The sequence below is a fragment of the Ovis aries genome, chromosome X (genome assembly GCF_016772045.2).
Source record: "Ovis aries strain OAR_USU_Benz2616 breed Rambouillet chromosome X, ARS-UI_Ramb_v3.0, whole genome shotgun sequence".
NCBI classification, from domain to species: Eukaryota; Metazoa; Chordata; class Mammalia; order Artiodactyla; family Bovidae; genus Ovis; species Ovis aries.
Genome location: NC_056080.1, coordinates 34,153,495 through 34,166,548, shown reverse-complemented (window position 1 = coordinate 34,166,548; position 13,054 = coordinate 34,153,495). Strand labels below are relative to the sequence as shown.

At 39.0% G+C, this 13,054-nt stretch overlaps 1 protein-coding gene across 1 annotated transcript in view; it reads left to right on the top strand.

Moving 5' to 3' along the window:
• Window positions 1-12,469, top strand: part of LOC101115943 (zinc finger protein 671-like) — a 53,152-nt gene extending 40,683 nt beyond the window's left edge. Inside the window, exons 2-3 of the mRNA XM_060407744.1 lie at window positions 7,246-11,529; window positions 11,733-12,469. Coding sequence (XP_060263727.1) covers window positions 10,061-11,284 — 1,224 coding nt within the window. The 5' untranslated portion in view covers window positions 7,246-10,060 and the 3' untranslated portion in view covers window positions 11,285-11,529; window positions 11,733-12,469. The remainder of the gene's footprint in view (window positions 1-7,245; window positions 11,530-11,732) is intronic.
• Window positions 12,470-13,054: the final 585 nt, after the last annotated feature.

The following is a 13,054-nucleotide window of genomic DNA, read 5'->3' as shown; positions in this document are numbered from 1 at the left end:
CATGGTCATGATTTTTGTTTGTTCACATTTATTTTTTAATAATATAAATTTTCCAACACAAAAAAAGTTTGTAAAATCTACCTAAGTTAGTGAAAAATAGCAACACAGAGGACACGGTAATCATTAATACATGCATATCTAATCACAAAAAAACATGATAGGTATTAGATTTTCATTGGCTCTGAATGTCACAGAAGTGCTTACTATTCACAGAATTTTCTTTTAGTGAACTTCAGACTACATCCATTCATTATACTCAATAACAATTTTCAGTTTAAACTTTTTGTAAATTGAATGTCTCAAATATGTGAACTGTACACAATAAAAAACTATCACTAGGTTTTGCTTTCTAAGTCTTACAGGTCTTCATTGTCTCTTTTGAAGCCCCAAGGCACTAAGTCCCCCAAAGACCTTGAGTACAATCTCCTCAGCTGTCATCTTTGATCTTTCTTCCCCCTAAACCAACAATCTTCCCCAAAAGTGATGAATAACCCTCAACACGTGGAGCAAATGTGATTTCCTTCATCTTCCTTTTAAAAGACAATATACATGAAAACTCAGCCAGAAAAGGACTCTTTTTTTATCCCTCTGTGGAAAAAAATCAAGAATGCATTTCTTATGAAAGAGTTTCACACACACGCACACTAACTGCTAACTAAAGTAACTGCTAACTAAACTGCTAACTAAAGTTAGAAATGAAATTAGAATTGTCTTTCTCTAAAGCAACAGAAATCTACACTACTTACTTCAACATATGTTTATTTGGAAGAATATGTTAAATCTAGTTAATGATTTAATTAAAGGGCTGTGTTTTCCGAATCAGAGCCACAATTTTGCCTTCTGTTATTTATCAGAATGTAGATAAAATTATATATTGCACAGCACAGTGTTTACTATATCTAGTGAGGAATAAAGAGGGAATTATTACTAATTAGAAATAGCTTTCAATGCTTAGACACATATCTGTTATAGAGAGTATGGCTACCCCTAACAACAGAAAACACCCAGGAAGCAAATAGAGATATTATTTTTAAAGCATTTTTTTTTCCCCTGGTAAACCTCATAAAAAGAAAATCTTAGGCTTCTGTGAAAAACTACAATATTAATCACTGCCTCACAAAGATTTTAATTTTTTCTGCTTTTATTAAATCTGTGTTTTTCTCATAATATGGAAAAATCACTAGTATATGTTGGAAAGCACTTGCTTTCTATCTAGTCTGGACTCAAAATCAATTGAGGAATCCCCCTAAAGCAAACTTGAAAGGTGGTGTTCATACAGCACTTTCTTGAACCTTCTCAGCAACATGACATTCATTACTCTATTAGGCAGTCTAATCCATTTTTAAAAATCTCTTAATTGTTAGACCATTCTAAAACAAATATCAATATCATGAGCCTGAGTTACAATTAAGAGATGACATAGATGTCATTGACCTTCATCTCTTAATATGATCCTCACTGTAAGGAAATATCCTTAAATCCTTTGCTGTTAAGGAAGGTCTGGGGGCACCAAGATTACTTTTAAAGAGTCCTGAACCCAAAATTGCTGCTTGGTTGGTTGGTTTTTAATAACATGTGACAGAAGGATAATTTATTAGAACCAATTCCATAAAAACTCATATAAAATGACCATTTTCTGAATGACCACCTGAGGACAAATGTACAACAAGCACCTCTGAGAAGGCACACAAGTAAGTTACTGATAGCAAGTCAGAAACTGGAGGGGGAAGGAACATTAATTTGTGAGTAAAAAAAAGGAAAGGATGGGTGGAGAATGGAGTCCTGGACAAAGGAGAACAGCCACTGCTCCTTGCTCATTTCCATGGGACAGGGGCTGGACAACAGTGTGGAGCACACATGGTGGGGGGACGGGGACGCTGCAGAACTACGACTGTGACTAGCACCTTCTGCGTATTGACACAGCCGGCTGGCAAGTTGCAGGATAGGAGCCATGTAGGACTGCCATTCGCATAGGTAAACATCAGTTTTCACGAGGATGTGCAAGCACACAGAGCCTATGGGCTCTCCTCCACATCATCTAAATATAAACACAGAAGCACACATCTCCCACTACAAGTGGGAGGAGAGGCGTGGCCAGACACCTGCTGGCTCCGGTTCCAGATTCAATGACTTCTCCCCAACGGTGGGTCTTGACCCACAATCCACACTTGCACAGATACAGAACTTGGCCAGGACGTCTACCCAGCTGATTTGTTTCACTGTCTACTTCACCACTGCACCCAATCCTTAGCTTAGATTCACAATACATGTGTGTGTGTATACATATTAATATATAGATTAGATATACATGTGTATATATAGTGAATTAACAAGAATATTTATTATATGAGGAGGCTTGATTTTACTTCAAAGTAAAATGGCAACTGCATATTACATTTATATCTGCAATTTAAAATTGTTCCAAGGCATGTACAATGGGACCAAGTATTTTCCAAAGGTCTTTTAAAGGTGATTGCTAAATTTTCTAGAATCCAAAGAATAAAATAATAAGATGTTAAAGCAGAAACTATGGGAAAATCCAAGCTTATGGAAGAATCTATTAAAAAAAAAAATAATGTCCTCTTCCTGCTCTGATTTTGTGTTAGGAATAGAGACTTATGCCATTACTTTCCTACATCATTGGGAGCATTATTCTTCCTGATATGTAAAGGGTGCTCTATGCACCCTACTTTATGCAATGTTGTCTGTCCAGCATCTAGAAAATGACTGTCCATAAATTTCAGCCAAAAATTCATAGGCAAATCAGGTCTACAGTGCTATCTCAGAGTTTGTATATAGGTATGAAGCTATATTATACTAAACCATACATCTAGTAAGCTGGTATCTTTATTACTATCTGATAAAGCAAACTAAGTCTAATTGTTTTCTCTATAAGAGCTCTAAGATCTTTGAAAGAATACAACTGATGTCCCCTGGAATCTTTATTCTTGGCTAAAAGATCAAAAAATACTGTTCCCTTTCCTTACTTCATTGCTCTGGGTTTCTTTCCCTGGGCTACACCTCAAATGAATTCAGAAAATACTGAACTGAACATCTTCTGTTCAGTAATACAGTGGGACTCTCCCCTCCTGTGACATTATTTATTTTAAGGCAGCCTAAGATGGCAGTGTATGAGCTATGACATTAAGCATTGCCAGATGTTTTGGGGTTTATATGCTGAGTCATCACTGCAACTCATGTAAAAATTCTAAATAGAAATGTACTCGTATTAACTGAGCTGCAGTTCTAATAGGTCACAGTTTCAATCTGCCTTTAGAGGTCTCCATTTTCACGCGATATCACTGACAATCATGGCAAGTGATTGCCTGGTTTATGTTCTGGGTCTGAGAAAATATTTCTGCTTTCTCTCCATGATCAGTGATCATTTCTTACCTTTTAACTTCTAAAATTATTTTTCTATTTCCCCTTATACACAGGACCTTGGCTAGGATCTACTTTTATATGAGTCAATGCTAATTTTCTAAATATGTTACTTTTTAGTCCTTAAAAGATGCCTTTAAAAGTCTCTTAGGACAAATGTCCTTGAAAAAAATAGGTATTTATTCTTTAAAACAATTTCTTTAGCTTATTCAAAGTGAAAACATATGTGCCAAAGTTAGTGATTTTCTTTGGTTGTATATTACATTAATATCCAATTGGCTGGAAAAGTAATAAGCCTCCTTAAAATTATACATCTTAGCTATATTAACTATAAATCTGACAGTTTCAAAATGATACCTGAAAAATTTTTAGAAAGTCCTTGATAAAGTTATTTATCATAAACTACTAAAAATACTGGTAGAAATATGCTTTATCTTATCTCCTAACTACTTCACCTCTCTTCTACAAAGCAAGATGGTGGTTGTCTTAGCTCTATCAAAAGAGTGCAGAGTATAGACATTATATGATTTTAGTATACCACAAAGTAGTCTGAGTAACTTTTTTAGATAAAAATATTTTCAAATCTTCATGTAAGTGTACTCAGTTCAAAATATGAGATTCATTTTCCTACAAGGTCAATTAAATATGCAATTAAAAGTTATGCCCACATGTCTTCCTCCCATAGTTGTTAGAGTAAACTCTCTAGGGTCATCATGTCTCCACTGATTTGTACATTGTACAGAATCATTCATGCGAACTGTATTCCAAACAGCTTTAAAACATTAAAAGTTCCATTTTATAATTTCTTCTGCTCAGTAATCAATGTGGTGAATCTCCTTCATCTTGATAAAGGTCATAAAGTTGTTTTATTCTTCAAAGTGCCTGATTTTGTGGGTTGTAGCAAGAAGAAGGAGTAAAAGGGAGAACAGGTCATAAAAAAAGAAACAGGGTAATCAGTACCAGCAAAGAGATAGAATGATATTTAGGAAAAACTATACAATTTTTCCCTCATTCTGAATATTTCTTTCCACTCTTTGACCATAACTTAGATGGCTATTTTGCATGACTCAGCAGAAATGGATGGAAATAAACAAACAAATTTTGTCTTTATAACTTCAAACATCTAGGTTCAGAGGAATACAAATAATTTTTATTCAGAGTCAATATATTTAGAGACGTTATGACCAAGTCGAAAAAAATTTAATAGTTTCTTTCCTTGTCACCTCCACAAAGTGAAAAAATATCATGATTTGGGGGAGATCTGTAATAGAGGAAGTGTGAAAAGTGGAAAAGGACTGTGAGGGATTGGAAATTAGCAAGAAAGGACCCAATCTGAAATGACCAACAGACAGGGCTACCAATCTAAGGGGTAGTTTCATTATCTTACTGTTGGTAAATGGTAAAGATTTAAAACAAACTGGTGTTGGATGAGTCAGTCCTAAATAAAACCTTCCATTCTAAGTTTAATCAGGCAAAATTTAGTAGAACTATAAGGATTAATTGAAAGTGGAACAAGGTAACACACATATCTCAGAAACCATCAATTCAAAGAACTGGGAAAGGGATGCACATAACCCAACACCAACCTTAAGCTAACACATCTATTATATGTGTGCAGAGATGAGGTAAATAAAATTTATTTTCAAGCAGTCACAGAAATCAACACAAACATGAATTAAAGCAAAAATAAAATTTCAAATTTCCACAAAACTACCACACAAGAATCACAAACAAAATACAATAAAATAATGTTAGAAAAATTAGTGTCAAAAAGGTAATGCATACAGAACACTACAACAAATGTCTCAAAAAATAAATGCACAATTTTGAGTAATTTTAAGTAAAAGCAGAATTCAAAATGGAAATTGCCAAATTTTTATTTTTTAAGAAAAAAAAAATGAACCACACTACTATTACATTTCAAACCTAAGTGTTTCAGCTAAAGCAGCAATAAAAGAAAGATGTCTAGCTTCAGCTACATTTACTAGGACACTGCTGCTGCTGCTGCTGCTAAGTTGCTTCACTCATATCCGACCCTGTGTTACCCCAGAGATGGCAGCCCACAAGGCTCTGCCATCCCTGGGATTCTCCAGGCAAGAACACTGGAGTGGGTTGCCAGTTCCTTCTCCAATGCATGAAAGTGAAAAGTGAAAGAAGTCACTCAGTCGTGTCCAACTCTTTGCAACCCCATGGACTGCAGTCTACCAGGCTCCTTCGTCCATGGGATTTTGCAGGCAAGAGTACCGGAGTGGGGTGCCATTGCCTTCTCCAACTAGGACACTAGAAGCCCTGAAAATAAATGAACTGAGAAAAATAATAAGAAAATAAAACACTCTAAATAGAAGAAATTATGAAGCCAAATGAGAAAAAAAGAAATCAAACCATAAATGCAATTAGAAGATAAATAATTTTCTACAAGAATAATAAAGACTAAACTTTGTTTAGAGGAGAAGGCAGGTGTAAACAAACAACATCAATAAGGAAAATGAGTAACTATTAAGTAATCTATTATTTAAGAATAGGGGTTTCCCTGGTGGCTAAAATGGTAAAAATCTGTTTGCAATGCAGGAGATCCAGGTTTGATCTCTGGGTCGGGAAGATCCCCTAGAGAATGGAGTGGATACTCACTCCAGTATTCTTGCCTGGAGAATTTCACAGACAGAGGAGCCTGGCTGGCTACACTTCATGGAGTCTCAAAGAATTGGACACTACTGAGCAAATAACACTTTCACTTCACATATATTAAAGATTAATTACCATAAGATCCAACAATCCCACTTCTGAGTATATATCCAGAAGAAACAAAATCAGTGTCCCAAAGAAATTTCTGCACTCACGTGTTTACTGCAACACTACTCACATTAGCCAAGATACTGAAACATCCTAAATGTCAGTTCATAGATGAATAAAGAAAACGTGATATCAAATGAAATACTATTGAACCATATAAAAGAAAATAGTCCTGCCACCTGTAACAATATGGATGAGCCTAGAGTACCTTATGCTAAGTGAAACAAGACAGAAACAGAAAGACAAATACTATAAATATTCCCTTATATGAGGAATCTCAAAAAAGTTAAACTTATAGAAACAGACAGTAGAATGGTGGTTGCCAGGGAGAAGTTGGTCAAAGGGTCAAACTGTAAGTTATAAGATGAAAAAGCTCTTGGGATCCAAAGTACTACACTGTGACTTACTTAATATTATAGCATTATATACACAAAATTTGCTAAGAGAAGATTTTAAGCACTTAAGATCTTAAGCACTCTTTTTGTTGGACACAAAAGCCATAAACTGTGAAATGAAATATTACTTGCAAAGGATCTGAATATCTATATAACCAACTCAAGAAAATCTACCAACAATTAGAACTAAAGTGAGAATTCAAAAGTGCCTAAATACAAGCCTAAAGTTCAAGTGAAGAAAGGTCTCATGGTGTAGCAGTTTTGGTGTTCCTTTGCCTGCGTTTATTTATTTATTTATTTTTAGCACCAAAACCTTACACTAGAGAGAGGCCTTAGGAGAGTGGGGAATGTGCTTTCTCCTTGCTCGACACAGTAGGACGCATAAAAGAAAAACTCTGAAAGTAGCCTTTGTAATGGAACCAACAACCAGAAGTTGAACTTCATACATCCACGGGCGAGACAACATCAATTAGCAGGTATGTGGGAAGTCTTCAGGAGCTAGTTTGTATTTTCTAACCTTCCTAGGACCTTCCCTTGGCCTGAGGTATATCATTGCTAGTGTCTGCTGCAGGAACTGCCCCCATGTCTACCAGCAGAGAGACGAAAGACCATGTGGCTCCTATGCCAATGTTCTTAGCTGAGTCCAACTGACATTCTCTTTCTCTCCTGTTTCCTACAGGGACTCATGAATGATACAAACCCACCGGGGATCCACTTTGCTTACCCCCTGGTGGTTTCAATGTGGAACATGACCCAGCTCCTGTGGAAAAGATCTAGAATCTACTGCAGTTTTCCAAAAGTTTGTGTTTCCCATGGACAGTATTGACTCTACGTGAGCTAGCTGAAATGGATTTCACCAGCCTCAAAATCACCACCTTGGAACTGCCTGCAGCACACATATACAGTTGGTTGGTTTTCTCAAAGAAATGGGAGATCCAGATTTTAATGTAGAACCATCTTATCTCTTAACAGCCTTATTCATTTATAATTGAAAGAGAATAAATTGCACTTTGTCGTGGTTGTGAAGTCACTCAGTCGTGTCCGACTCTTTGCGATCCCATGGACTGTAGTCTACCAAGTTTCTCTGTCCATGGGATTTTCCAGGCAAAAGTACTAGAGTGGGTTGCCATTTCCTTCTCCAGGGGATCTTCCTGACCCAGGGATTGAACCCAGGTCTCCTGCATTGCAGGCAGACGCTTAACCCTCTGAGCCACCAGGGAAGCCCATTGTAAGAACAGTTAAGGTAATGAACATATCATTACCCACAAAAGTTTTCTCATGCTCCATAATGATCTCTTCCTCTTGTCCATCCCTAATGCACATGCAACTATTGATTTGTTTTATTTTATAATTTATTAGTTTGCTTTATCTGGAATTTTATATAAATGTAATCAGTATGAGTTTTGGTTTTTTTCCCCCTACCTTCTATCAGTAACCATAATTGTTTCAAGATTATTTACTGTTTGGGGGACTATCCATATGTTATTCCTTTTTGCTGCTGAGTAATATTTCCCTGTGTGTGAATGTTATACAGTTGTTTATCTGTCAATTATTAACGAACACTTAGGTCATTTCCAGGTTCTTTCTATTAAAAATAAAGCTTATTTGAAGCAAAAAAAGGAAAAAAGTATCTTTAGTGACTTCACAGATGCAGTTTCCTTGCAAAAGAAAGGCAGCTCCTCAAGAACAAACCTCACCACTCATTACCTCCATGGTCTCTCTCTCTCACTCTCTCTCTCTCTCTCTCTCTCTCTCTCTCTCACACACACACACACACACACTTTCATACTCAGTCATGTCTGACTGTTTGCCACCCCATGGACTGCAGCCCACCAGGCTCCACTGTCCATGGGATGCTCCAGGCAAGAATACTGGAGTGGGTTGCCATGCTCTCCTCCAGGGCATCTTCCCAACCCAGGGATCAAACCCATATCTTTTATGTCTCCTGCATTGGCAGGCTGGTTCTTTACCTCTAGTGCCACCTGGGAAGCCCATGAGACCTACCTACTAAACCTTTTTCTTAAAGCTAATGTCAAATGTATAAAGCTTGTTTCAAAATATAGAAGAGAAAATAGATAATTCCTAATTTTCTGAGTTTAGCAATGATTGTGACCCCCAAGGCAGAAAAGCACAAGAAAGTGAAACGGTATATTAATCACAGTTATATATAGAGAGAGAGAAGCAAGAATTCTAAATAGAGTATTGGCAAATAATAACCAACAAATAATAATGACATCATTTCCAATGGTTTAATCTCAAAACTGTAAGGATACCACAATTAAAGGAAATTTACCAACAAGGTGAATCCACCAAAAAAATCTGTCTAAATGAATGGTGACTCAGGTGGTAAAGAATCTGCCTCCAATGAGGAAGACCCTAGTTCGATCCCTGGGTCAGAAAGATCCCCTGGAGGAGGGCATGGCAACCCATTCCAGTATTCTTGCCTGGAGAATCCCATGGACGGAGGAGCCTGGCAGGCTACACTCCATGGGGTCACAGAGAGTCGGACGTGACTGTGAGACTAAGCGACTAAGCACAGCAGGGCACCACTGAATGATATCCAGCAATCACTCATGATTAAAAGAACTTTCATAAATATATAGCGTGCACCTATATCAAATATTGGTACAGTATAACATGCACAGTCTAGAATAATGTACATTCAATTCAGAAATTTTAAAAGTTATCTCTTATCGCCACTGCTCATCGACATTGTCCTCAAGGTTCTAGCCACTGCAATAAAACCAGAAAAAAAAGTGGAGAATGGACACAAAAGCTGTAAACTATGAAATGAAATATTACTTGCCAAGGATCTGATCATCTATATAACCAACTCAAGATAATCAACCAACAATTAGAACTAAAGCGAGAATTCAAAAGTGCCTAAATACAAGCTACACACACACATACAATTAATGGTAACATTGTATAGCAATGTACATGTAAAAATAAAAAGTTAATTCGTAAAGTTAATTCGTAACATCAACACATTTTTGAGCGCAGGAAGGGCTGAAAATAAGACTATCAAATTTGAAATGGAGGCACTTGGATGGACGTGAATGAAGCTAAGAACTATGAATTTTTAAACTGCCTCACGTCACCTTCACAGCAGAAGCCTTCTTTCTGCTCTCCAATCGAAGGAAGTCAGCCACTCCCGGACTAGGGAAAAAATATCTTTACGCCGACGTCTGGGCGGGACTTCCAGCCTCGAGGCATTTGCACACACTTGTTTTCAGTTCCGGTTGACTCGGAAGTGCGGGACAGAAACTGCTTCTCTGCCAGCGCCTCTGCACCTCACCGAGCAGAGGACCATTTTGCGACTGGGACCCACCTCCACAATTGGGATTTACCTGTGTGCTTTGCAGATTCTGTGCTGCCCCACTCCCAGGTTAGTGTTAAGTGAGACTCCATACCCCTGCCAGTGAGGCAGACTACCGTGCCTGTTCCCTGGCACCTACTCAGGCTTGCCCACTCAGTGCTTTGGTACTTTGGCAATGGCGGATGCTGCACCACACACGGACTCCCTCAAAAGCATTGTGACCTTTGAGGATGTATTCATCCGCTTTACCAGAGAGGAGTGGGACCTGCTCACTGAGAGTCAGAAACGCCTGTACCATAAGACGATGGTGGACAACTTTGCACTGGTAATGTCAGTGGGACTTGAAAGTTCCAGATATCGTTTGATTTCTCCACCAGAGCCAGAGAGCGCACCCGAGGTTCCTGCCAGGATAGGCATAGCTGCGGCAGTGGAAGAGGTAAGCCAGGAAAGCCCTGGCCCTAGTCCTGGCCATAGTGTGGAGGATAGAGATGACTCTTCTGTTTCTATAAAAATATCAAATGTTCGAAGTCTGCAGGTGGCGCCTTCCATCCAAAACAGCCCCGTATGCGACATGTGTAATCCAGTCTTTGGTGGCGTTTTTCAGCTGGCTGGGCAGCCAGAAACCTCTTCTGAGCAGCAACCACATATGTGTGGATCATGTGGAAGAGCTTTCCCACTCAGTGTAAGCCTTGACCAGATGCAGAGGTGGCAGAGTGGAGGGACAGTCACTAGAAGGGAAAGGGACCAGGCTGCCTCTGTGAATAGCCACGGATGCCATGGGTTAGGGACTGCCTGTACCCGTGAGAACGGTGAGGAAGACATCTCAGCTAGTTCTGGAGTTGTGCAGCACCGTGGCACTCAAAACGGGGAGAATCCGTGCACGAGCGCTGAGTGTAAGGAGACCTTTCCCACTGGACAAAGGGATCATCAGTGCAGTGGAAGTGAGGGGGCTTGCGGCCATCAGGAGGGATGTGTCCAGCAGCAGGAAATCTACGTACGAGAAAGGTCTTATGAATGCAACACATGCGGGAGAGTCTTCAACTGCAGAGACACATTTAATAATCACCAGGAAGTCCACAGTAGAGAAAGGTCATGTGAGTGTGATGTATGCGGGAAATCCTTTACACGCAGTTCCTATGTGAAAATACACAAGAGGCTTCATACTGGAATAAGGCCTTTTGTGTGTGATGAATGCGGAAAAACATACATCACTAAGTCCCATCTTACTCTCCACAAGAAAACTCACACCATAGAAAGCCTGAGCAGACGACTGGTTGTAGGAAATGTGTTGCTCATACCGGTCTTGGTTAACGCAAGAGAAGTCACACAGGAGCAAGGCCTTGGACATTCAGCAAATGAGGGAGAGCCTAAAGAAGCCTCTCCCACCTCTGACCAGTGAAAGTTAAAGTGAAGAAAGGTCTCACGGTGTAGAAGTTTTGGTGTTCCTTGGCTGCGTTTATTTTTTCTTTTAGCACCAGAACCTTACACTAGAGAGAGGCCTTAGGAGAGTGGGGAATGTGCTTTCTCCTTGCTCAACACAGTAGGACGCATAAAAGAAAAACTCTGAAAGTAGCCTTTGTAATGGAACCAACAACCAGAAGTTGAACTTCATACATCCACGGGCGAGACAACATCAATTAGCAGGTATGTGGGAAGTCTTCAGGAGCTAGTTTGTATTTTCTAACCTTCCTAGGACCTTCCCTTGGCCTGAGGTATATCATTGCTAGTGTCTGTTGCAGGAACTGCCCCCATGTCTACCAACAGATAGACGAAAGACCATGTGGCTCCTATGCCAATGTTCTTAGCTGAGTCCAACTGAAATTCTCTTTCTCTCCTGTTTCCTACAGGGAATCATGAATGATACAAACCCACCGGGGATCCACTTTGCTTACCCCCTGGTGGTTTCAATGTGGAACATGACCCAGCTCCTGTGGAAAAGATCTAGAATCTACTGCAGTTTTCCAAAAGTTTGTGTTTCCCATGGACAGTATTGACTCTACGTGAGCTAGCTGAAATGGATTTCACCAGCCTCAAAATCACCACCTTGGAACTGCCTGCAGCACACATATACGGTTGGTTGGTTTTCCCAAAGAAATGGGAGATCCAGATTTTTATGTAGAACCATCTTATCTCTTAATAGCCTTATTTGTTTATAATTGGAAGAGAATAAACTGCACTTACTTAAATTGTAAGAATAGTTAAGGTAACGAATGCATCATTACCCACAAAAGTTTTCTCATGTTCCTTAATGATCTCTTCCTCTTATCCCTCCGTAATGCACATGCAACTATTGATTTGTTTTATTTTATAATTTATTGGTTTGCTTTATCTAGAAGTTTATATAAATGTAATCAGTGAGTTTTGATTTTTTCCCCCTACCTTCTATCAGTAACCATAATTGTTTCAAGATTATTTACTGTTTGGGGGACTATCCATATGTTATTCCTTTTTTCTACTGAGTAATATTTCCCTGTGTGTGAATGTTATACAGTTGTTTATCTGTCAATTATTAACGAACATTTAGGTCATTTCCAGGTTCTTTCTATTAAAAATAAAGCTTATTTGAAGCAAAAAAAGGAAAAAAGTATTTTTAACGACATCACAGAGGCAGTTTCCTTGCAAAAGAAAGGCAGCTCCTCAAGAACAAACCTCACCACTCTTATTACCTCCATGGTCTCTCTGTCTGTCTCTCCATCTCTCTCTCTCTCTCTCTCTCTCTCACACACACACACACACACTTTCATACTCAGTTGTGTCCAACTGCCACCCCATGGACTGCAGCCCACCAGGCTCCACTGTCCATGAGATTCTCCAGGCAAGAATACTGGAGTAGGTTTCCATTTCCTCTTCCAGGGGATCTTCTCAACACAAGTCTCCTGCATCTCCTGCATTGGCAGGCAGATTCTTTACCACTGTGCCACCTGGGGAGCCCATTGCCTCCACACTGCCTTTGAAAGGTCATGTTCTGTCATGGCACAGGGCAGATACAGAGATGAAATAGCACCCGTATTCAATGCAAGTTCTTGTTGATTTGTATAAGCAAGAAATCAGGAAATATTGGGGAAATGGGTTTTAAGCTTGCTGGACCAGGAGACAAGAACATTCAGTTAAATAAGGTAAAATTTATTAAGGTGGTAATACCTGAGATTTGGCATTTAATGGCAAGGTG